This window comes from Rhea pennata, chromosome 2 (assembly GCF_028389875.1).
Source record: "Rhea pennata isolate bPtePen1 chromosome 2, bPtePen1.pri, whole genome shotgun sequence".
In the NCBI taxonomy this organism is placed as follows: Eukaryota; Metazoa; Chordata; class Aves; order Rheiformes; family Rheidae; genus Rhea; species Rhea pennata.
The window spans coordinates 25,363,307-25,389,166 of NC_084664.1; the positions used below are offsets into that span (position 1 = coordinate 25,363,307).

The 25,860-nt window shown below is 37.2% G+C and overlaps 1 protein-coding gene across 7 annotated transcripts in view; it reads left to right on the top strand.

The window, feature by feature from the left end:
- The window catches only part of CDK14 (cyclin dependent kinase 14), a 335,131-nt gene that overhangs the window by 122,295 nt on the left and 186,976 nt on the right, over positions 1 to 25,860 (top strand). For all 7 annotated transcript variants that reach the window (XM_062569095.1, XM_062569097.1, XM_062569096.1 and 4 more), the window contains one exon: positions 16,324 to 16,418. In XM_062569095.1, the coding sequence (XP_062425079.1) occupies positions 16,324 to 16,418 (95 nt within the window). The remainder of the gene's footprint in view (positions 1 to 16,323; positions 16,419 to 25,860) is intronic.

A 25,860-nucleotide genomic window follows, 5' to 3' on the forward strand; every position in this document is an offset into this window, starting at 1 on the left:
CAAAATTTCTAACAGAATTAACATTTGAATCACTTGAGGCCCTATTCACAAGGCAGAGGACTATTTGCATAATCAAAAACGCATTATTTTACATGCCAGTGGAGAGGCTAAGGATTGTAGCTGCAGTTCACAAAGAAAATTCAAGTGATAGGTATTGATGTGCGTCTGCATGCTGCCGGCTCCCAGCCTTCCATGCACAAATAAGCCCAGATCCATAAAAAGGCAAAAGAAAAGATTCTGGAGCAGTGCGTAGTCTCCATTCAAAGCTTGATTAAACAAGCTTTGCCTGAGGTAGCAGTGTAGGATTAGATGGACCTCTCGCTCTACCAAATGTGGATAAAGATTGGGGGCACTTTTACAGCTCAGTTGTTGCTAGAGGATGGATGTCTTTCTGAAAATACGCTCAGTAAAAATTTATGAGATGATTGAAAATTATTGGATAAAAGTCTAAGGCCTGTTATATGGAGGAGGTTTGACTAAATAACCTGTAAGAGTGTGTGTCTGCAGACAATGGGTTGAGGACTTTTCTTGACACCTTTCTGTCAGATTTGTGGCCACTGGTCCAAGAGGTATATGAATTACATGAACAACCTCCCCATCTCACCATCAGCTCACGCAGTTACATTTTTGATCCATTTTTGTGGTTGTAGACAACGAGGTAATATTTCACATTCAAACAATACCTAGACCGCTGACCGGAGTTCAGAAGCATGAGACAAATTCTAACCTCTTTGAAGCCAGTAGGAAACCTCCGGACCTTTAGAAAAAAATCTAGACGTCAGGGGATTTTGTTCTTTTTTTTCTTTTTTCCCTCCTCCGTCCCCCTCCCCCCGTAAGGTTGTTCTGTTATATGTTTGCTGTCAAATCAAATTCTCCAGTGAAGTGTAGGTAACTTAAATTTCAGTTCCACAAAGATATTTTGCTTACAGTTATTCTAACTTCAGATTGTTTGGGCTTAAAAAGGAGTGTGATGCGTTTCAGCCATTTTGTTGCATGAGACAATGATTCTGTATAAAAATCAGAAAGTTATATATTATGTCTTCAATTTGTGTAAATGTCTAACAAAATAGAAGGCATCATTTGAATGTAAAGGACAAGGAATACTGCCTCATTCATCTATTTGAGCAAATGAATTGCAATTAATTGCAATTTAACTTTGCAGACATAGTTCAGTTCAGAATATTGTAGGTCACATTTGTGAAATATAGGGGACTCCCTGTGGGTAATGGAAAAAAGACTTCAGAATTTTGCTAACTCTTATATAGCTATGTTAAACTTCCTAGTAGGTTTGGTTTAATTGTTTTGTCAATATAAACTGGTTATAAACTGATATTATTTTAATTAATAATATTCTTTCTGGAAGTAACTTAAAAATTATATTCTATTTAAAAGCATTTTAAAAAGAATATATTTTTCCAAGAATAAAGCTAAATGATGTTTGTATGCTAAATATGGTGGTGTGCTAAAGTTTTATTTCTCTTCTGATTGCTTTTTTTATAATAAGTACTACAAAGCAATCATAATATTAATATCCCAGCTTAGCCCTTCACTCAGCAAAGGTGGACTTTCGCTTTCATTAACATAAATGTTACTATTGAAGTCAATTGTGCCTTTTAAAATTTTGTTACATGTGACCTGTGTGACAGAATTTCTTGGTATAAATATGGAAGAACGGTAGCTTGTAGATTCCAGATATGACCTTCATTGAGGTGAGTAATTTATGTCAAGTATTTGACTAAAAAATAATCAAAGCATGATGTGAAATTTTACTTAAGATTTTTGGCAAGATTGTGACATTTTCAAGTCTCAACTACCTTCCTTTTTAGATAGGTGGATTTGTTTTTGGAGTAAGGGACTTTCAGCTTTAGTTATTAGTGCTATTCAGTTCTAAATAAATTCTTTAATTAAGAAAATACTAAGTGAAACTTCAGATTTGTAGCAAAAAAATGAGGTTTAAATTTATTGGTAAAGATCTTGGGTAAGATCTCAGATAAGGCCTCCTCAAAGAAGAAGATATGTTTCTGAGCCTTCAGTATCAAAGTATAAACTTTTTTCATGTTTTTACTTTGTAATATATCTATAGAGTAGAAGTATTACTCAGGAGCATCTAGGAGTCCTGGAAATAGAAAAAAGTTCGTATTGCATTAATCTCTATTCCTAGGTTTTAGATTCAAAATGTTTTCATGTGATTAGTCTAAGCCCGTGATGCCTGGCGGTAAGGGAATTATGTGCTTTTGTTTATATTCCTTTGGAACTGTCAATAAAAATCTGGGTTTAGTTCTGTATTTTGTACATCCAACTTCAAGGAAGAGTATCCTGCTTTTATGATTGACTAAAAAGTAGGTAAGTTTAATCTTAAAATTGAAAGTAGTTCAATTCTTCTTTTAATTACAGAGGACATGAACCCCGTTAAATCACTCTCCATCATAAATCTACACTCTGAGACTTTTGTTAACAAGTTTATAAAAGCTGCTCATGTGAAATCAAAGCCAAACTGTGCAAAAGAACTAGCTTTTATTAACAGCACTTATTAAAGCCAAATAAAATACTCTGTTCGAAAAACACCTAAAGATAATTTAAAAAGTATTTCATGTCAGTGGAACACCACATTTATTATGAAGCTGTGGCACTTATTTCACAGTTAAGATTAAAGATATCTTCAAGATATGGAGGCTCAATGATAATTTTTTCTCAAATGAGTGGTTCTTCCTAATATATTGCACGCAGCTTATAATAGCTGCACTGAAATTTGAGAGAGAAATGTGTTTTACTGCTTCACACCAGGTTTGTTTATCTGTGGAGATCTTGTCTGATTGTTTTGAATGTTACCATGCTGTCATATGCAAGCATCATTACCAGCTAGGGGAGAAGCTTTCTGACGGTCCTGCTGAAGTCTGTGATCTGTCATCACTGTGATGCTGAGCTCTAATTAGAGATAAATGAGTAGTATTCCTGTGTCTGTTTAATGGGCTGATCTTTCCTTTTTCTGTTTGGGAGCATTTTCCTCCCCTTTTCAGAGGGCTAGTCCTATTTGAAATATTGAACTGAAGGTGGGAATTTAGGGAGGATGCTTAGCCTTGTGAGTGTTAGCAATGTGGCTGCTACTATTTTAATGTGCATATCTGAATTGAAATATGCTCTTAGGTTTTTTGGATGTAATCAATAGTTTTTTAGCCAAAGATTTCTGGCATGTGTTGGAACAGGGAATTGTTATTCCTCATTTCTTAAGTTCCTTCATAGGTGCAGTTTATTGTTGAGATGTCTCTGATGTAGCATACACACTAATTAGCCATGCTGACAGCAGAAGAAATTCATTAACGTCTGTGGGTACTTGTTTCTGTCCTAATTGCTCTGACCTTTTCCAGGTCAGACTGTGTTCCCTTGGCAGAAAAACTGAGCCTATAAAATTTAGTGTCTTTGTTGAAGTCATCCTTTGATTTACTTAGGATGAAATGATGAACAGCAAATCACTCGCAAAGAGCTCCAAGGACTTCATAATGCTCCAGCTGGGTTTTCCTACAGTTTGAGATGTTCCCCGATTTAGTTGCAAAGACCAAGAATGTGTTTGCTGACCTTCAGTAATATCTCAAAATACTTTTGCAGGTGAACTTGTTTCTGTAATCAGAAAAGACTGATCAGAGCTACCTGTGTTCCAAGAATTTTCAGAGATTGAAAAACTGCTTTAAAACAATGATTTTTTTTTTATCATCAAGGTTCAGGAATGTAACAATATGCATAACATCATTACCTACACTGGAAGTATTCAGCTTCCACACAGCTGCACAGCATTGAGGAATCCTGTGTCCATGTTGGACAGATTTGTTTAGATTTTGGTGGTGAGATGATAGAGTGCAGTCACATCTTTGACCGTGATACATTTATAATGAGATTATATCCAGTGGCCATGTGGTGTTCAAATCCTATATTGGTAGTATACTGATCCACAGTATATGTGTATATACTGAATATACGTGTGTATGTACAGTATATATTGGCACGTACTGTGCTTGGTCAAACTGAATTACCAGCTAAAGTTTAATTTCTCTCACAGCTTGATTTTTTGTAAATGCAAAGGAGTATTTCAGTTACAGTTATTGCCAGACCTATTGATTAAGCCACACAAGCTATTAGTATTTTATTTGCTTCAGTCTTTCTAAATGAAAGCTGAAATTGTAGAGAAATACTGTGGTCTAGGCATCTTGTAGTTCTAGTTCTAAGTACTGCTACTGCATGTGGTACCCCAGTCATTTTCTGTTCCCTTTTCCTCAGGGACAAGAACCTTCATGTCTCATGTTTCTGGTTAGCAAGTCACTTTTGCAATCAACCATGATAATAAAGAAGACAGTTTTGGAGGGACCCACAAAAGATTTGTCTTTCTCTCAGGACCATGCAGCTGGGGGGGGGGATGAACCCAGATCTGAGATCTGTGTTTTTGGTTTGTTGCCTTGCCCTGAACTTATGAGTAGCATTAAGTCCTCTTGTAAAAGTGGCTTTTCTCTTGCTTAAGTGTTTGAAACACTAATGAGAAAGATGGAACAAAATTCTTGATTGAACATCTAGTTAATAGTCTTACTTGTTGATCTTTTAAAATTTATTTATATTATTATTTTTTTCCCTGAAATTGTCACTGAGTTAAAAACTCAGTTCCTGTGCTCTTCCTTTTCTTCTTTGGGAGCATTCCTACTGCCCATTGGTTCTCCAGAGGAGAACACTGACCTGATCCCACTGGAGACTGTGAGATTGGGTTTGGGGGGTCTCTGCTTGGTCAGGGCTACCATTTCCCAACCTTTAGCTTATTATTGGGCATAAAGAGTCAGATGGGAGGGGAGCAGAAATGAAGAAAGTGATTTGGAAAAGGATTCAGCCAAGAACAAGTTTGAAATTATGAACTTGGGTGAATTAACAGGAGAGTTTTGCCACTAGCCTGGTGCCATCTATAATTTGCATGGCATTCCAGACTTGGCTCAACCTTCTTCCGCTTCTGCCAAATGTACATTTAAACATGCTCAGGGAGGGTGGATTTTTGGAGAGATTGAAAGTTAAAGTGCAGCTGTGAAGTGCAAGTTTCCACCGACCAAATGTAAACTTGGATAAATGGGACAGATTTTCACAGCAAGGAGAAAAAGCATGTCCTTCGTTGAATGTGTGAGATCTGAAAACTGTTTGAAGAAAGGTCACCAACATTAAGGAGCGTGTTTGTTCTCTAGCTCTTCTTTGGAAAAGGCTGGCCTGTTTTGACTGGAGCGAACATGGATATCAGTACAAAAACTGATAAAAAGATCACGTACATTAAAGCTTGACAAGGTAGTAGTCTTCTTATAAGAAGTAGTACTTAAAGAGGCAGTACTCTCAACTTTGCTATTGTCATTGTTAATTTCTGTAATTCTATAAAAATAATTTTGTCTGGAAAAGCAAACAGTAAGTTGCCATGATTATAACTGATGCATGACATAACAGGATAGAGGAACTGAGTATATTTACAAGGGGTTTGGGAAGTGATTTTTTTATATCTGCATGTAGTAGACAGATAAGCTGTTGGTTACTGAGTTGTCCTTAAAAAACAATTCTTACCACCTGTGGTGTTAGTGGGCTATGCTCACAGATCACTTTGATATATTTTCTCAGATTTTGGGGGTTTGTTTTAATTATGTTGTTGCTCAAAAATGATTTCAATATGGATTTAGATTCAGTTCAGTTGATATTATGCATTTAGGCAGGTAGTTCAGAAACTGTATGTGAAAATGATAGAGATATATTTAGCAAAAGTAGGAGGATAGAAATAACTGACTTACCTCAACTAGATCTCTTTTAAGCGTCATGTAACCTCCTCATCACCTATTGCTATCAGCTGTGGCTATCAGTGCCTTGAAGCTGAGATATTCCTTCAGTCCATCTTTTCTATTCTAACACCTCTCTTGCATTCTCAGAGGGCCAGTTGCTTTTAAAACAATCGTAGAGTGTCTGTGATCTTTTGCTTAAATGAAAATTTCTGGCCTTTTTAATGCAAACTACAAAATTAAAAAAAGTCCACAATGTTTAAATAAGCATAAGCTACTCCAGGCGATAATATGGTCATAAAGATCTTTGTTGTCATTTAAATGTATATTTGTAAAGTTTGTAGTCATCCTGATTTAGATACAGTTGTATTCCAGTATGAATAAAGGGAAAATCCTGTGTATCCTTTGTACAGGATACACAGAAAGGAATCCTGTTTCCTTCCGATTGCTTTCACCTTAAATTCAATTAATATTAATGATGGATGCTATGAACTGCAAGAGTAAATGAAAATTAAATGACAGGGTGAGAACGAAGACAATACCCTGAGACCATACTCAGCAGAGGCTGAAGGCAGACAACACATCTGTTCTCTATGTTATGACAGATAAAACTGATAGAATAGGTTCTTCAGATGTGATTAGAATGTGTAAGTCATGTTTTCAGATAGTATGATGGTTAAGTTGGTGGCCACTGATGTTGGCACAAGAGTACTTTGCTGTTGGTGGTACAGCATCACTAGTAGTTTCTGATACAGTATTTTTCACTTGATTAGTCTGGAACAATTTTAACCTTCTCTTGAATAATTACAGGGTTTTACTGATATAGTGTCTGACAGCTTGCCTTCATCCCTTCTTTTATTGGATTTTTTCATATTGTAATTACTTCGCAAGTTACTTGAGGCAAGTATCCTGCCATTTTGTAGTTTGAGTGCTTAGGACATTTTTGTTTGGGAAAGAAAAATATCATGCAAATCTTGTAATAGGCATCAAAGAGATTTAGTCAGATTTAAGGTTATTTGTGGAATTTCAGATTTCTTGTCCTTTAATAAATGTATTGTAAATGTTCTAGACATTATTCATGTTCTAATTATGCTTAGAAGTCTAGTAGTGCATTATTTTTAGTTGCTTCTTAGTAGATTGGTTATTCTATGACTGGATTTCATTTACTATATTATCAAATTCTTATACTTTTCCCGTAACTAATCAATGTCATTCTCCTTTCCATTGCAGAACAGTACACCTTAGTTTTATTGTGAGTGATTTTTGTTTACTAAAATATTTGTTTAAAAAATATTGCTAGTTTGCTATTTTCTTTCTTTAACCTCTAATGCATTCCCCAAGAGCCAAAATGATGATGTGCCGGTTGCAGCATTACTCTCCAGCCTTTGGAGGAGAGGTGTGCTGAGCTTCACACTCCCCTCCCCCCACCAAAACATGAAGCTGATGGGATCCTTTGAAGGCTTCTGTTTCTCTCCCTTTTCGAAACATAGGAAGGCATATGCCACAAGCCTTTTTTCCTGCAGCCTAAAGTGTATGCTGACAAAAAGAATTCATTCTGCTTTTCATGCAGTGTTTTTGCTGGAGGAAATGACTCTTTGAGAAATACAGCAAAAATAGGGCTTTTTTTGCAAATATTTTTTTTGTGTAGAATTCCTCATTTGTAAGTAGTGGATAAAATATGCAGTTAGGCAGTTGAGTTTCATGTTAATAAAATTAAGTTGTTTCTTTCCTAGCAATCCTTCCTATTTTGTACAAAAAGATGATTCATTGTGGGTACATACAGTTTAGTGATCTCTTGTCACACTTAATACAGTGGGGAAAAATCAATAAAAAGACTCACTTTGACTTCAACGAGGAAAAAATTTCATTGCTGATACTGAGTTATTTCATCCTTTGATTACATTGTTTTAGAACGTATAATGCTAGTATTGCACATATACCATTTACACTAGAAGAACTTTATTATGACTGCACTATCAGTCATTCAGAAGTTAACAGAATTAAGTTTGCCTGTGTAAACTTAATTTGGTGCCTGTGCTGGCACAGTGCTGTTCATTCTGTAATTACACAATAGCATCGTATTTGTTCCCACCGTCTGATCTCTGCCTATGTCTGAGGATGAATGATGAATTTAGTTTTGTTTTCTTCTTGATGTGTGGGTCTAGCTGTATGCACCTACTGTGCATTGTTAAAACACAGCTGTTTTTGAGATTTTTCTAGAACACTCATCACAGTAATCTTAGTACTTAACAAATATTTGTTGATCTTCTCAGCATCTCATCTGCCGAGAGTTCTTTTAAATGATAGTTTTGAGATGTTCTCCGATTTTCAAAGTATTTATGTAGCACTGGATAATATCAATGTACTGTATTGTTCAGAATTCTGTAATAATTGTGTGCACTCCGTGGTTCTGATAGTCATGAATAAAAGTCTGAAGCCAGCGTGTTCAGAAAATGAGGAACATTGTGATGATCTCTTGGCTTGAGTGACTTAGCATAATGTTCAGTCAATAGTACAGGTAAAGGTAAAAATCAGGTTGATTTTCTTCTGACATGATCCTTGTGGAACTTCTCTTAATGATCTGGCAAGGCCTTGCAGGAAGCAATGTGCCTTGCTGAAGCTGAACTCATTGCTGGATCAAGTTCAGATGTGGTCCTGTATAGAAATAAGATTCAGGCAACCACATCTTCCGCTTGTGGAAAAAGCAGAAGAGCTGGGAACAAATAATGGGTGCAGACACACAGACCAGTCACTGCAGGGTGTATTGGACTGTGAACTTGCTGTCAAAATGCAAGATAAATGTAGGATAGCTAACACCTCAGTGAAGCAGCTAGTGGGCTGAAAACCAATACTCTAGCTTACCTCATAGTGACAAGGCACTCTTTATTTTAATTTAGATTTTTGTTTATGTAATTTTCTAAGTGTTTGAAAAAGCAAATTGAAAACCATATTCCATTTTATGATGTTGTATCTGCAGTCCTGTGTTTCATCATCATATTTGGAAGCCTGAGATCTCATGTAGACAGGGGCTGCTTGAACTGAAATGTTAGCCGTTAGCTGTGGTAGCTTCTGTCTGTGGGCAGAAATTAGAAGGGATGAGAAAAATTGCTAGGCATTTGAACTGCTACCTGCTGAAAGCAGAAGGATGGGGATCTTGGTTTCTGATATAGGCTGAAGTACAGAATGTGCCGTAGTTTCTGTAGACTCATTTCCTTCACCCAAAGCCTGAATGCTTGTGCATCCTGTGCTCCACACTCTGTCCCTTCTTGGTTGTTTACGCACTCTCCCTTCATATTTCGTGTATTTTTCAACTCTCGTAGGTCCTGTGGCTTTTGTTCCTGTTTACCCTGCCATCCTAGCTCCTAGTGGGAATCATAAACCCTCATGCAGTCTTCCCTTGTCTGTGCTCCTCTTTCCTTTCACATTGTTGATGCTCAGTTCTAGTATCTTTCCTGGCATAGTCTGGATTTCCTGCCTCTGTTTGTATTCCTGTTCCCCTGTCGTTCTCAATCCATGCCTTTGTCTGGTAAGTCCGTCTTCTCTCTGTCGACATTCTGTGGTCCTAAAGGTCTTTTCCTATCTCTTGCTCCTTCTCCTACAGGCTTGCTGTTAACCCTCTGAGATTTAAATCAGACCATTGCATAATTCCATACTCTCTGCAGCATAGTTAACATAGGCAAATACCTAGAATCAGTCTTACTCAAAGAGATGATTTCAAAAGCTTATAACTTGACTACATTTAGAGGGTTTTCATGGAGATGACCAAACATTCCTATTTTAAAGGCTACCATGTTTCCAGGGAAAAATTACTTGGTATGTTACATAAGATACTACTAAAGCCTGTTTTTCTGAGAAACAAAGGAACTATTTATGTTGGAAATATCCAAAGAACTCATTCTAAAGTTCATAGACAGATATATGAAAACTTTGTCTGAAATTCCGCAAAATATCAAGGAGCTGGTAACAACAGCTTATAATACAAAAGTGACTGCTTTATTAGTAGGTAGTGCTACTAGCCCCAGTTATGGTATGCATACATAAAAAGGTGATAGAAATATACCTGCTTTGACTTGCTTGTATATACTGTAGAGATGTTTCCTGCCCCCAAAAACATATTTTTGGTTTAGACAGTTTCTTCCTCTTGAATACTGAAATAGACAGTGAAGGCAAGATATGACCGGCTGCTACAAGATGAGTAGCATATGACTGTGTTTTTCCATGAGACTCTGGCTTTAATAGGATAATGCCTCATTATTTTAACCTCCATCTGTACTTGTGTCTGGAGAGCATCGTGAAAAATACACAATACGTAAATTTAAATCTAGCATATAACAGAAAGGTCATTCAGTTCAGATGGCAGCAGTGTTCTGCAGATGTTTTGTAGTGTTTTTCAGAACTTACCTACTGAGTCCTTCCCATCCATTGTTCCTGTTCAACAGGTGAAGAGCTTTCAAACAAGTTTTTGACTTGCCTTTTGCTTAGGGGACTACAACTGTAGTGAGAACAACTTCTGAAGGTGCCTGTATGTTATTATATGTGCTCTTTTTCTGTATTGCTTGTTTAATAATATACTATACTTTAAAGTAGGAGCAACAAGAAGGTTTTTCACAAGGATGTGATTCTTGATGATGAGTAGGGGGATTAATAGTTTAAAAGAATCCACTGAAACTTTCTGACTGTTTCTGAAAACCATGATGAATAAATTTGTATCTTACAGCTAACATTTAATAGCAGACTTTTAGTACGTGGAGAAAAAATGTTGATTCATTTTTTGGGAAGGATCTTAAATGCAACTGTTTTATGTAGATTGCTTTTAAACGCCTAAAGTATCTGTTATCTTTTTAGCTTTCCTAACTTCATACTCTATAAACTGAGAAGTGTACATGTTATTATGGAACAGGTAAAGGCTGTGCACATGCCCGCTACACTTGTTAAAATGTCGTTGAGATCTTTGTATTTCAGTCTTTCGTCTCTTCTCCATTTTTGCTTTGATTCTTACAGAATTTAAAAATCAAAATACTTAGTCTTTTACTTGTCCAGATGTTTCTAAGATCATCTTGTATAAATTATTTTTGATGTATGAGTTAAAAATGAAGGAAGTGTGATTCAAGTATATACTAGTGTTTGTGTCTATTTCTGTGGTTTAGATGATTTTAATTTCAAACTGCCTAGACACAATCCTAGGCGACATGTTCTGGGTGACTTTGCTTGAGCCAGGGGTTTGGACTAGATGATCTCCAGAGGTCCCTTCCAACCTCAACCATTCTCTGATCCTGTTGAGTAAAAATCTACTTGGTTAAAAGATCAGCCCACTGTTGTGTCAGACTGAATTTGAGCCTTACTGAGGAGTAGGTGCATCTAATGTGATCCTATGGTCCCTTCAGCAAAGCAGCCTACATTTGAAGGGCTAGCAAATCCTTTCTTACACGGATCTGAGGCACTGTGCAGTTCCTTAATGCCAGGCTGTCATTTTTTTGACTTAATGAAAGCTAAAATAAGGCTCATTTGTTAAAAACTAGACAAGACAGATAAGGTTGGAATGGGCTGTAAAAAAGGTAATTCACCGAAGCCTATGTAATAACCAAGTTGAAAGATTTGTTGCTTTTTCTGTTCTTCCTGTAGCCCGCAGATTCCTTTAAAATTTGTTAAGATTCTCTAATAAAAATCTGTCAAAGTTGAACAATGACCTATATCCTTATTGCATTATGTCTGCTAAGATAAGAGGGGAAGCTGACTAATTCTGTGCATTTATCAGCTCTAAAATTCATTACTTGGGACATTACAGATAATAATCATTCTGCAGAATATATCATGTGGTGAGAACATGAGAAGTTTGTGGCCAGTGTGGTCTTACATAGAATGCATAGTTTTCACCAACCCTAATCTTGCCATATTAGGGTTGTAGGAAAATGAAGCTATTTGCTCTTAGTAAATTATTTCAGATGGATGAACTGGAAAATGGTGGAAAGTAGATCTAAGTACTACATTTCTGAGGAGGAAATTTCTGCCTAGGTACTTCTGCAAAAACAGTGTAGAGTGCTAAATTCCTGACCCTGCCTTATAATTTGAAGTAAACTTTGCACATAGAAAGTCCTGCTGTGTGGGAAGTAGCTGGATGAGAAGTATAGGGGACATTTGGCTCAGAGGCAAATTTAAAAAAAATGCTATAAAAGATGTATAGATTGAAAAATAAGTTGCTAGGAAGGAGAGCAGAACTTCCATAATGTGTGTGGGGAACCAAAAATGTTTGGGTATACTTGTTCTAAAGACATGTGAGGAAAAAGCTATACATGTTGCTAAAAAGTATAAAATGTCTTTAGTCTAAAGACTAAAAATGTTTTTCCGGGAGAGCTCAGAGTAAAGAGACTGAACCCAAGTGTTTATGAGCGTAAGCTGGCACTGTCAGAGAGCACCAGCTCATCTGCAGAATTTGACAGGCCACAGAATTTTACAGATAAATTGTTTGGCTCCAAAACAAGCAATTACTTGCTCGGTAATACTGTATTGACTAGAACCTGCATGGTTTGATGTCTCAGAAATTAAACCAGGCAGCAAAGATGTGCAGTTATATTAACGATATTAGATAGGTGCAAACTGACTTGATAGGCCATCTTGAAGATGAGAGATTAGGCCATCTCCTAATGAGAGATGTCATCCTAGAGTAATAGTAAAGATAGTGAAAAAGGGTGAACAAAGCATGTGAGAAGCAGCAAGTTCACCAAGATAGTGCTTACTGATGTAAGCCCTAGAGGGCACCTGAACTATATATGAAGGAAAGCAGGCATTTTCATAGCTATACTTTCTGGAAGTATGATGGGAATATCACAGCCTTTGCTTGCAGTAGGTAATCTGAAAGAGAGCATAAGCGGCTGTTGTGTATTAGCATGGAAATTAGAGCTAGCATGAGGGTTGAGTCCTGTAACTACTGAGAAAGGTTTCAAGGCCATCTAAGTATCAGACCATTTGAAGAGCAGGAGTGTTTCTTTCATCTATGGCCACAGTGGAGATGGGTGATTTTTCATTAAGTGAAAACAAGACATTAGTCAAGAATTGCAAAACTGAATTAATTGTGGTAGGATGTTCCAAGCATCATCATTAGTGTTGCAGCTTACTGTACTTCCCGTGTCCAAAAGGAACATCTTTGTTAGCACTGTTTGTGAAATGTTTTTCTTGCCTCATGTGGCCTCGAAGTAGATAGTAATAGTTACTTCTGCTGACATGGACATATAGCATTGAAATGTTAAATCATGGGCATGTCTTAATGGTCTTTTTCAGAGAGCTGTACTGCTCCTGCCTTGCTCCAAGTTGTCTAGAGGGAAGTCAAAGCTGATCAGAAAGCCACCAGGCTTTGTTCATGGAGTGTCAGGCTTGAGCTGATGCTGTAAATCTTGCAGAGGGCAAAGCACTGTTTTGCTGATGCTGCTGAGGTTTTGAATGAGTCAGCTGCTGTCCACCTGGATTGGTTTCCTTGTGGAGTGAGTGTACTTTAGAACCGAGTTCATCTGGGAACAGCAAAAAACCCTCTTTGACCCACACAAGCAATAAGGCAGCTTGTCAAGAGTTCTTCAGAGATGCAAGTAATGACAGCATCTTCTGTTTGGAGGGAGAAATCTGTAGTGCCTATTCAGGCAAATGCAATGTGTTTCCTCTAGGTATGCAAAAATAGATATTAGCCCTTAATGGAAAGGGTTCAGCATTGGTACTTTCAGTGGCTCAAGTCATGAACTTCTATACCCATCACAGAAACAATCATCTTGGTTGTCATTAACTGTTAAATATGTCTCTAATTCCTCAACCCTGGAATTTTTTGTTGTTAGAATTTTCTCTAGAAGAATGCGCAAACATATTTGACAGAACAAGCATGTATCCATTCAGATGCATATAATATTTTGTCCAAAGAGTTTTAAAAACAACATTTTAGTATCATGTGCTACTGTGCCTCCTCAAAACTCTTTGGGGAGATGAATTAGAAGTGCCTCCATCTGTTTACCTGACATCTGATGCAAAGGGGGAAAAAAGAGAATTCCAGCAACACTGCAGTAACATTACGTAATTTTGTTTTTAAAACTACATGCTAAGCTTATAATGCATACTGGTATGTTTTCTCCTCCTTTGTGATTTGTTGAAATACTTCTTCAAGAATATATAGTTTTTTTTATCATGTCACCAGTTAGTCTGGATTTGTCACAATGTGAATTGATAGCAGAATTGATTCTTGCTTCCATAGTGTGAAATTAGTGCAATTAAGAAGGTTTTGCTTTCTGTGCTGTATTGTTTACTGTATTTCACAGGGATTAACAGAGGAGACAGTGATCTGAGCCCTCAGGTGATGTTTTGTTGTTCTTGTAATATATGGCAGATACTGAATATTGAGGAGGTGAAAGCTGTAAAAGGGAGAATTGGCTATTAGAGAAGATAAATAAGAGGTAAGAGTCAGGGAGGGGAATGAAGAGGAAAGACAGTATTTGCAAAGACCTCAGGGTAAGCAGCTTAAAATGTACTGTTTAAGCTTTAATGACGCATATACAGATTTTAGCAACAAAGTAATGGGCAACTAGAAGAATAAAAGGCCTGAGGTAATCATCTGAACAGCAAAGGCTGATGCAGGTCATAAATATTACAATTCTATAAGGACTCTACTAGGATATGGATTTTTATATTTCCAGTCTCTCTGCATGTATAGTCTTTGGAAAGATTTGAGGAGAGAATTGTTAAAAGTTCATTTACTGTATGTGGACTGTTCTCAGTGTTTCCCCAGATTAAAAGATCTTGTTTCTAGTAGATGGCATCTTTTGGAATAGTTGTTATCTGTCATTTGTATCCATAACTCTCTTAGTAGCATTTTTTTTTTTTTTTACTATTGTCCATTTAAAAGAAACTTCCAAATCTCTCTGGATTTTTTTCTCCTAGAAAATCTTAATATTCTAGGATGAGGATACTGTGACTGTTGTGCATCATTCTTCCTTTCAGAAAACAACTTCTACTTTATTTGTAGAATGTTAAAAAATACTAGAGATGCACTGAGCAAATGTTTACAGAGCATATTAAAATCTGCAGTAGTTTCTTTAGGACGCAGTGGCAACATACTCAGAGCATAGAAGGCACTCCTCTATGCTAACTCTCTGAATAGCATGACTTGTGGAGTGGGGGCCAAAACAGGATCAACCAGCTTGAAGCATTGTCTCATTCCTGGTCATGGAGCTTGCTCTCAAGTTCGGAGTCCTGTCATAAGGATATATTTGCATTGAAGCCATTGTACATTTTTTCCCCTTTGCTTACTACCTTCGGCCTAGTGTAAACTCCAAAGGAGTTAGGCTGCTGTGGTTGCTTTTAGAGAAGTGCTGATTTAGCCAGATTCCATGTTGCCGTTATGTTGCTTTCCAGAGTGATATTACCTTGTCAGATTAATCTTTCAAGGATCAATATGAGAGGATATTGTGTAGTTACCCTAGTTCAAAACCAGATGCTGTAGTCCTGGTCTCTGGAGCTACATGAGTCTGGAGCACCTTCGACAGGACTGCAGAGGATAATTGTATCCAGGAGGTTCCTTAACTTCTCTTTTGCACAACAGTGGAGAGACACTCGTGTTCTGTCTTAAGAGGCTGGAGGTGCAGTTTAGTGTTTTATTATTTTCTTAGACAAAAGGAGGGCAACAGAAATGTGTTCCACATTATTCACTATACCACTTATTTGCATGTCTTTTTATCTATTATTTGCTTCACTGTGGTGACTGATAGTCCTGCTTGGATATATGCATGAGATGACAAGGCACCAATAGGAGAAAGACATTGGTAACAACACGTGGCTTGTCAGCATATATTGCTAAAATATGCTGTATCTTGTGAAACATTAAATATGTATTATGGTGTGAACACTGAATATGCATTATGGTGCAAAGGAAATTTAGTGAAGGAAATCACCTAGAAGTTCGCAAAGTAAATCTTTATTTGTCACTAGTCTGAAAACATGAGCTGATGCCATTTAAAAAAAATACAGTGAGAAAGCAGAGTTCATTTATTCTCGCTGAATACAAATGATTCCATCAAACCTGTGTGAGCCTTTAGGTTTATGAGAAAGGGGAATTATTACTTAAAGTGATATTCATAGGGCAGATATTACACTTTGGTTAGAAAGCTACTCTGTTGTGTTGGATAGGAAAAGGTGATGTGTTGAAAAAGACTGACTTTTATCTGAGGCAAAAATGACCTTTGTGTGTAAAAGAAGAACCTGATGTTTGGCTGGTCAGAAGTTAATGATTGATTCATTTAGCAGAGGGATGCTTCGCTTAAGGGAAGCATCTCTAGCCATAGCTGATTTTGGCCTTGAACTGAGGTTGAATTTGACCAACAAGTTTGAGAAAATAGCACTGAATAGGAAGGCATGATTTTCAAAGTGTAGAGATTTATAGACATGGAAGGTGCTTAAGTATAACTATTGCTGGTCAGGTTATGAATTTCAGATCTCTAATAATCCTCCAAGTCACTGAAAAATACATGCCAATTATTTTGATCTTTTTTTAAGACAACATATACGTTTTGCTTTTCAGCTTCTCTTTTGAAAGGATTGAAACATGCTAACATTGTGCTGCTTCATGACATCATTCACACCAAGGAGACCCTGACACTTGTATTTGAATATGTGGTGAGTAAAGTAATCAATGTTCTGGATAAGGTCCAGAATGTATTGCCGTTGATGGAAAAGCTCTCTTTACCTTCAATGATCTATGAATCAGGTCAAAATAACCATTTCGTTTCTCCAGGAGAGTGGAGACTGCAAGAGGTGATGCTTTATGTGTGCTTAAAAGTGGAAGGCTGGCTAGACTATGCCAGAAGCAGAGGTGGAGAAGTGGCTGTTAGAGCTCTCTAAGGTCCTTGTGTTGTTCAGCTGACATTTCAATCTGGGTCATTACTCTGCTTCTTGATTATATTTTGTTTTTTAGAACATTTTCTTTACTGATGTGGTAGGTAATAGTTTTAAAATAGATGAGGAGAATGTAGATAAGAAGAAATAGGATAAAATGTTTGCATCAAAAGAATTTGTCAAGTTAAAATATTGCGACTGGCTTGTGCATAGTGTCTGAAAGAAGCCTTTTTTATAAGCAATGTCAGTAAGAAATGTCTGATGCATGCAATTTATACTTCATGGGTTGTTACTGGCTTTTTTTCCCACTCTGACAACTGTTTTAGGTGCTAATTAAAACTTCAGTTTGCTTAGTACATAGTGTAATGATCTAATTGTGTTCAGAATATTACTTTCCAAAGTCTTGGGCTTAAACTCCTGATTAATCTTTTTTCATTTTCCTAAGACAAACATATGGTATTTATGTAGAACTACTTCAGCATTTAGCTGTGGAATTATGCAATGTACTATCATAATTAATCTCCCTGTTTTCACAGATGGGCCCAAGAACATGTAGTTTAAGAGAAACAAATGAGTTTAAAACTTGTTAGATTTTCAGTATAATATCTGCTATATTTGTGTTATAGTCAATAAGACTGAGTACAGTGATTATTGGCGTGGTTTTTAAAATGAGAAATATTTTGACTAATTTTTATTGTTAAGTATGTCCTTACTTGGATACGTGTGCGCGCGTGTGTTTGTGTGTGTGCATGCGTGCATGTTTCTTGAATGTTCTAATTTTTACAAGATAGTGCATACAACTTCCTTTTGGAGAAACCGTTCACCTTTTCTATTTACATAGAAATGATACATTTTAATAATGTGGATATTCAGCCACAGGAGCCTGCAGAGCAGTTGCATGTATTACATATTTTCTACCTCAGGTGTAAGAACATTAATGCAAATATAATTCCTTTTCTTTAAATCAGTGATTTTTCTGTCCCTAACTTACAAACTGAATTAGCATAGGAAAAGTTTTGACATTTAATTTTATGTAACAGTCAGTTGTAGACTTATTTGCATAACTTTACATGAACACGATTTGCAGTCCTTTTATCAGTGACTATATTTAGCTATATTTATCTGAGCTGGTTGAGAAATGATATATAAAATATATTTCTGCCTAAAACAGATTTTTTTACCTATTGTATTAATGTCAAATTTCTGGATTTTACATTCAGTGGTAGTATTTATAAACTATGTTTGTAAATACACTCTTATTTTGCCATCCTTCATAAATACAGACACAGATTAAACTTCATGCACTTGAATTCACTTAGCTATTTGTTTCTAAATGAGATGCTTCTGTGATCATCCCTGTTGATGTTACCTGTTTTTATTACTATTATATTTGGTAGATATTGAAAGTATTTCAGAATCTTGGAGTGCTGAGACTGTTTATCACTTACTGAGAAACAATATGAAGAAATATGTTCAGCAAAAGTTTCTAGCATGTGGTTCAAGCAGCATTTTAGTATTTTGGTTGATGGACAGTCCCCCAAACTGGTGTTCTGAAAGAAGGGAAGGGATATTTAGCTCTCTGTAACAACCCTATGGAATATGTCTTAATGGCACTGTAGCTCATACCTATTCTTTGAGATGACGGAATTGCTCACAAAAATTAGTTTTCATTGTTACATAATAGCAAAGTTTTGGGTTGGTCAGATAGATAATCCTGCCTGATGATGCTTAATACTCAAGACTGTCCATATAATCCAAACTGAATTCTTGCGCATTTGTATGATGCTACAGTTCTTAACTGAGTGTTCACAGTGACCTTTTTTGTTCTCTTTGTTGAAGAACTGTATCATTTATTACAGAGCATGAATGTTTAGAAGCAAAAATGAAAGTTGCCCATTTAAATCTACAAATCTGGCTGATTGACTATGCAGTCTAGCTAAATGATTGATGTTACAGAACTGGATATCTTTAATATCTGGCTTAATTTTTCAAATATCTGTGCATGGTTTAATTCAACAACATGAGTGATGCAGCTGAAATTGGTAGAAATATTCATGCAAATAAACTTGTACACTAGCACACAGTTTTGAAGGACTGAGGCATAACAAACTTGAAGGGAGTTGAACTTCATCTGTTTAGTAAAAGTGACATTGTAGAACTGATACAGTCATGAATCACTCTTGGCCATTTCAAACATAATAAGAAACTTGAGTAAGATGTCATAATTAGATTAGGGGTAAACAGTTAGTAATCCAAGAGTTCTCAGAAAATGGAAACTTCAGGTTGCTAGGCTGGTGCTGATTCCATTGGGAAATGAATACTGATGAAGTATCGTAGCTTCTCGGAAATGTTCAGTTTCAGCATTGACCGTGAAAGAGTAAAATGAAATTTAATTTCATGTGGCACTTTTCATTGCAAAATGTAATGCAAAATGCATTAAAGTAATAAGTTAAAGCTGAAAGCAGAGTATCTCTGAAAGGAAACATGTCAATGGTTACATTTCCTGGGTTCCTTAGATTACAAATTGTTTTATATGGAAACCTGTAATATAAATATATATATATGAAGTTTTTCATCTATGAATGGTAAAGAAAACAGTTTCTGTAATTGTACCTGAAGTATGCTATACCAGACTTGAAAACAAAATGTGCCATTTGGCACATTTTGTTTGTGGCACCTGAGACTGCCAAGACTTCAAAATGAAAAAAGTCTATCCAGCTTTACAGTTTAATGGAGGACTATGACTAGTCGCTTAAGGTCTGTTCCCCTCCTCTCCCAGCTTTGTTTAGGTGTTAGCTTGTGTGACCTTCTGTATATGCCAGCTGTAGAAAACTTCGATGTCGCTAATATAACCAGCTTTGCCTTAGGAAATGATGATTTCACAGGTGAGAGCTGAGGCATATTGACAGAGATTTTCTGAAGATGGCTTCACGTCTGTTCTTTGTAAAAATTACCATTAGTTGCTATCATTAGTTTCTTCACTTGTATATTTAAAAGAAAGACAATTGTATTTAGAAGCAATCACTTAAAGACAATCCTCAACAGTATGTATTGCTACAGGCTTGGCAGAATGGTAATGAGGTTTTTATTATTATGTATAATTATGTAAGTATATTATTACCAATAAATGAACCAGCAACTAGTCCTACGCTTGGCATATAAAAGTGAGCTTGTGTAGCAATACTGTACATTATGCTTTCCATATTTATGAACAAGATTTGAAACAAGAACAGATACATTTATAATTGCAAGTATGAGTAATGAGCAATATTATTTCTGTCTCAGCAATAAAAAAGCTCCAGACTAATCTAACAGTGTAATTTAAATCCAAGCATTTTCAATTACCTTTCCTATTTTAATCTTTGTGTATGTTTTTCCTTCTTAAACATTACTTTCCATTAAAGAAGAAAGCTTAATTCTTGTTGCTTGATTACAATAGCTAAAACAGCTTGTTAAACAATGAGATGGCTTAATAAAGTACATTCATTACACTTTCCTTCTATTTCAAGTAGGAGAAAAATAGGTGAAAGTTTCTTGGTTTGATGCTGATTAGTGTATTGAGGTATATACTATTTATTGGAATTAAGAGTGACAAAGCTGAAGTTTCAAAACTGTAGATTTTGAGTTTATCATTGGCCAAAAGCCTTATGCAATAAAGTGATTAACTTTACTTAAGAGGATCAAAATTTTCACATTAGAAATTTTAAATTTCTTAGTGGTTTTGATAACTTGGATCAAAAAGTATTATAAGTCTTGTGTTTATTTTTAGGAACATATTGAAACTGAAGATAGTAGGACAGCATTGCTGATTGAGCCAGCAATGTGCCCTTGTGGTCAGGAAGGCCTGTGGTATCCTGGGGTGCATTAGGAAGAGTGCTGCCAGCAGGTCGAGGGAGGTGACCCTGCCCCTCTACTCAGCCCTGGAGAGGCCTCAGCTCGAGGACTGTGTCCAGTTCTGGGCTCCCCAGGACAAGGGAGACATGGAGCTACTGGAGAGAGTCCAGCTTAGGGCTACAAAGATGATCAGAGGGCTGGAGCACCTGCCCTGTGAGGAACGGCTGTGAGAGCTGGGCCTCTTCAGCCTGGGGAAGAGAAGCCTGAGGGGGGATCTTATCAATGTGTACAAGTACCTGAAGGGAGGGTGTCAAGGGGATGAGGACAAACTGTTTTCAGTTGTCCCGTGTGACAGAACAAGAGGCAATGGGCAGAAATTGAAGCACAGGAAGTTCTGCCTGAGCGTGAGGGGGAATTTCTTCCCTGTGAGAGTGACGGAGCCCTGGCACAGGTTGCCCAGAGAGGTTGTGGAGTCTCCTTCTCTGGAGATCTTCAAGGCCCGCCTGGATTCAACCCTGTCTAACATGCTCTAGGTGACCCTGCTGAGCAGGGGGGTTGGACTTGATGATCTCCAGAGGTCCCTTCCAACCTTACTGATTCTATGATTCTATGATTTGTTTTAAAACCAAACAAACCCAGAAAACTCCCAATATACTTTAGTGGATGAGAGAGCACAGAAAATGAGTCCCAGAGCTGCTGTTGAGCTGTGATCACTAGGATCGTTCAGTCATGCTTGATATGTAGAGAAAATTAGTGGAACTGAGCTAATAGCATGCATGGGAAGGAAGGATGGGCCTCTTAATCTTTGAGAGAGAGTGGAAGTTAGGGGGAAGCTGAGCCCTTATTTTATTGTGAGAATGAAATGATGGGCCATTTTATTCACCCTTTGGAGGTTCAGGTGCTTGTCCAACTACAGTAAGCAGAGAGCGAGACCTTGTGAAACTCGAAGCAAACCCAGATGTTCCTGCTACCCTCTTGGCAGCCTCCTCTGCTTGGGTGACTTGCTTTGAGTGCCCTCAGGAAAGTGCAGAGTCTTTGAGTGCACCAGCTCCCAGCCAGAGGATCAGTGGCCTTGGTAGTTTCCATTTGCCTTTGCCAGAGGAGGAGTCACACTCCGGTTAATTAAGCCCCTGCCTCATGACCAAGGTTTACCCCAAGTCACACTACTTAAATTGCAGTTGAAAGGACATCAGAGTAAGGCTGAGAGGAAGCAGAGAGAAAGGAAATCCTATGTTATTTAGAAAAGGCAGTAAGGGGATACTGCTCCTGGGAGGCTCTTGTTTTTCAAGTTTTAATGAGCAGATCTGAGACAGAAGCTGCTGATGTCCAAACATAGGTGGGAATTGAAAGAAAAGTCGGCTTGAGGAAGTGGGGTTTCAGAGAGGTTTTCAGAAGGGAATTGCTTGGTGCTTTGGTAAGATGAAAAGACTATGCCTGACATTGGAATCAGCAGAAAAGAAGGATCAAAGAAATGTATTTAGAAGCTCAGCCACTGCTCCTAGGCTAACAAAGTTTTACATAGGGCTAGTCGGAGGAGGAAAGATGTTACTCAGCTTACCCCATTGCTTTGCAAGATAGCAGAGATTTTTGTTCTTTCTGTGCTCATTCTTCTCTCTCCCTCCTTTATGTAAAATTGGGAAGCTTTATCAAAGCTTTGGGAAGTTTCACAATGACTTCTGTTCTGAAGGGTTGATTTTGGTAAAGAGAAGAAAAATGATCTTTAATTGCAGCAAGGAAAAGTGAGATTAGATTATAGGAAAACTTTTGTTAGTGGTAAGGATGATAAAACACTGAAGTGACTATGGGGTCATGGTTTCTCTGTTACTGGCAATCATTAAGAGTAGCTTAGGCAAATAACCATCAGAATGATGTGTCATTAACAGCGGATAGAGTCAAGCTGATTTTTTTTGAGATCCTTTCTCTTTGTTTTCAACACCTAAATAGGACTACTTGTAGACTTTCAGAGGAATAAATACGTACAGTGGCTTTCCTGTACCAGGAACTGAAGGAAAAAATTTATGAAAATAATTTTTTTTGCTAGTTTAAATAGAATTAAAAATAATACCCTGCTAGTTTTAATATTTTCATTCTTTAGTAGTTTATTGTATCTATGTTGCAGGTCCTGGGCAGCTGTAACTTGAGTAATATTCTGCCTGCATCCCACACAATCCTTATCTTTATTTTCAGTAGTAAACTAGCATTGTACAACTTGGTCTGAAGTAAAAAAATTGGCAGTATTTCAGCTCGTACTATAGATTGCCCACTCTAATTAAACTTTTTTCTCAGGCTTTTTAATAATAGGGGTTGTAACTGCTGTTTAGTTCTGTTTAGAATGAGAAGCTCTGACTTCTCATTCTCTTTAAAAAATCTTCAGTATGGACTTAAAAACTGGCTGTTTGGAGAGAGAAACATTTTTAACTACAATTATAAATCTTAAAAATCTCTTTTGCTTGCTGAACTATCAGTAAATAGCATCATACTAATTGAATCATAGAAAATAAACCTAAGAAATCTTCAAAACCAGAAAGTTAGGGGGAGCAATTCTGGCAAAATAATAATTAAAAAAAATCCCTGAAGTCTGGATGAATGACTTCAGGGAGTAAACGAAAGAATCAAGTTTCAGTGGAATCAACACTGAAAAGGAAAAAAGGCCTACTCATTTTTTCTTGTTTTACTACTCTGATTAAAGAGGATATAATCCACAGAAGCATCATTTTCCTTTTTTTTTGCCTTGCAGTCTTACCTGCAGTTTTTCCCTATCAAATTTTTATTAATCCTGTGGACATTTGGGATACGGAGGCATGACAGAAAATAATCGCTCAGCCACAGTGGAGAGACGCCTACCATAAGATGCAGAAGCCTTTTAGAGGAAGCACTTGCACTGCTTTTTTTTTCCTGCCCTGAAGATGAGATTGTCTTTGCAGCACAGCACACCACCACAGTAAAGATTCCTGTGCTATCTGAGCTTGTGTTAGTATATCTGCATTGTCAAAGGGCTGCCCTGTGCAGCGTTAGCGTGGATACTTGCTGCACGTGGCTTGCCTGCCTCTCCTGCTGTGGGTATTCTGCTTACGTGCCTCTGCAGTGAGTTCAGTCACAAGCAGCTTAGGGGCATCTGCCATGCTATGAAGGAGATTTTTGTATCGTAGAAATATTAGACTCTTTTTTTTTTAATATATGGAGAGATACTCAGTGCTATGGAAACCTTATGATTTTGCACATTAAAGTTGATGTGCACATATGTGTGTGCATGTGAATTACAAGTGTCTCAGCTTGTAAAAATTGTCATAACCCTTTTGACTTTAGGAAATACAGGCCCATTACGGCTTATACAGGTGGATGATCTGCTGCGAGGTTTTAAATGTGCCATACAGAAATTCTTACTGATCTATGAGGTGCAATTCTTTTATTAAAATAGTCTTACCAAATTAATTGTTTACTGTCTCTTTAATCTGATTTACTAAGAAAAGAAGGCTGATACAGTTATTAAGGTGGCCAGGGAATAAAGAAGAGTGTAAAGTGACAACTGAACCCTTCAGAAAACAATAATTCTTTCCATAGTGATGGGTTTTATCTGTCTAGGTTACAGAACAGATTGTTCTCTTTGCAATTAAAGGAGACTGTGTCAATATCTTAACATATATTGTGCAAGACAAGCCAAAATTCAGACAACTGTGCATTCTGTTTCCTCTCTGGGGTTTCCAGGTAGGTTTTTGTATATATTATGTACTTCTCCCCTGCCCCTCAGCTCCTTTCCTACACAGTATTGTTCATGTGTTTTGAAGTAAATTTGTCTTTGTTGACAGCGTGTGAGAATGTCAAGTCCCTAGAAACACCTGTTAGCAGGATTGTTTTCATTAAAGGTATCTTATGTGTTTTTTTCTTTTTTTTTTTTTGAATCCCTAATATATATCTTTCCTCTGCTGCTCAGCCCAGCTGCTGCTGTTGCCTTCTGCACTTCTTCTGGAAGTTGCTTAGGTATTACTCAGAAATTGCTTGTAGACTGTTTTTTTCTTAGCATGGTTAACACCTTCCTTTTGCATAAAGAGAACTAACTTGAATTATAGAAATCCATAGAAATGCTAAAAAAATAAAGTATGACACTTCTGAAAGCACCAAACCCATCAAATGTTGTTTAAACTGTTTTGCAGAAATCTGCACATCACCTACGTTAAAGGCTAGATTCCATTTAAATAAAATTAACTTTTCTTTGTTCTCCTATTGCTTCAAATGTTACTACTGCCTGTACTTTTATTGGTAAACTGTATTATCTGTTTGAGAATTCGTTAGTGACAAAAGGGAAAGTATTTTAGTCTGTAGAGCTGCTAGGGCATAAGTAATGCGTGCTCTCTTTTTAACGGGAGAGACTGGCTTGCAACAGTCTTGTTGCCTCAGTGAAACAATACAATCTGTCTGCTGCATGATGTCATTGCCAGAAGCCAAATAGTACAGTTTTTGTTTTAATGGAAGGGTTCTTTCACATTGCTGGTTTTACATGATGGGAATGTGGTTGGAAGTGCTTCCTGTTCCATTCACAAGCCCCAGGCTCTCCATACATTTCAGCTTCAAAAATGACAGCTGAAACCAATTAGGCAGAATTATGGGACAGCTAAGTCACGTGTAGATTTATCATGACTGAGGAAGAGGAGGGAGAGAGACTCTATTGCTTGGGAAGTAGAAATAACTAATTTAATTAGAGGAGAATGACAGTCACATAATTATTATGGAAAGGGACTGGGGAGGGAGAGCTCCTTTCATGTCCATGGCCGTGCCTTTAATATGAGACTTCTTGCCCTTTGTCTGAACATGTTCATGTTTGGTAGGAGAGTCTCCGATTTCTGCACAGGATAGTGGAGGAAAAATATTTGAATTTAAAGTGAAGCACAAAGCGTATCTGAGGACATATGTAGCTTGTGGTTTACTCATCTAATCATAATTAGAATTCTTTCTTCAAGGGGAGAAGGGAGGAGTCTGAATCTTCAGCATCTGTCTGACTTTTTTTCCTTTTCATTTACATTCTCTCTCTCTGTCTCTCTCTGTTTCTTATAGAATGCAGTTTATATAAACTTTGTTCAGCTGGATAAATATCAGCCTTGTTTCTTTTCCCTTCAGCAGATGCTTATGCACAGTATGCTCACAAATATATACATGCATGTGTCTACAAACATGAGCCAGAATGAATAGAATTTTCCTTGGTACACTTCTGCTCTGCCACACATTGTAAGCCAAACCCCATTTCTTCCCTTTATGAAATGCTGTCTTCAGGCTGTTCACGTGAAGTAACTGAAACTTTCTGTGATATTGTCATGGTGGATGATGGGGAGGGGTGACCAAGTGACAAGCATAACAGAGAGAGTCTACAGAAGTGTGGGTTTTCTGTTTGATTTTT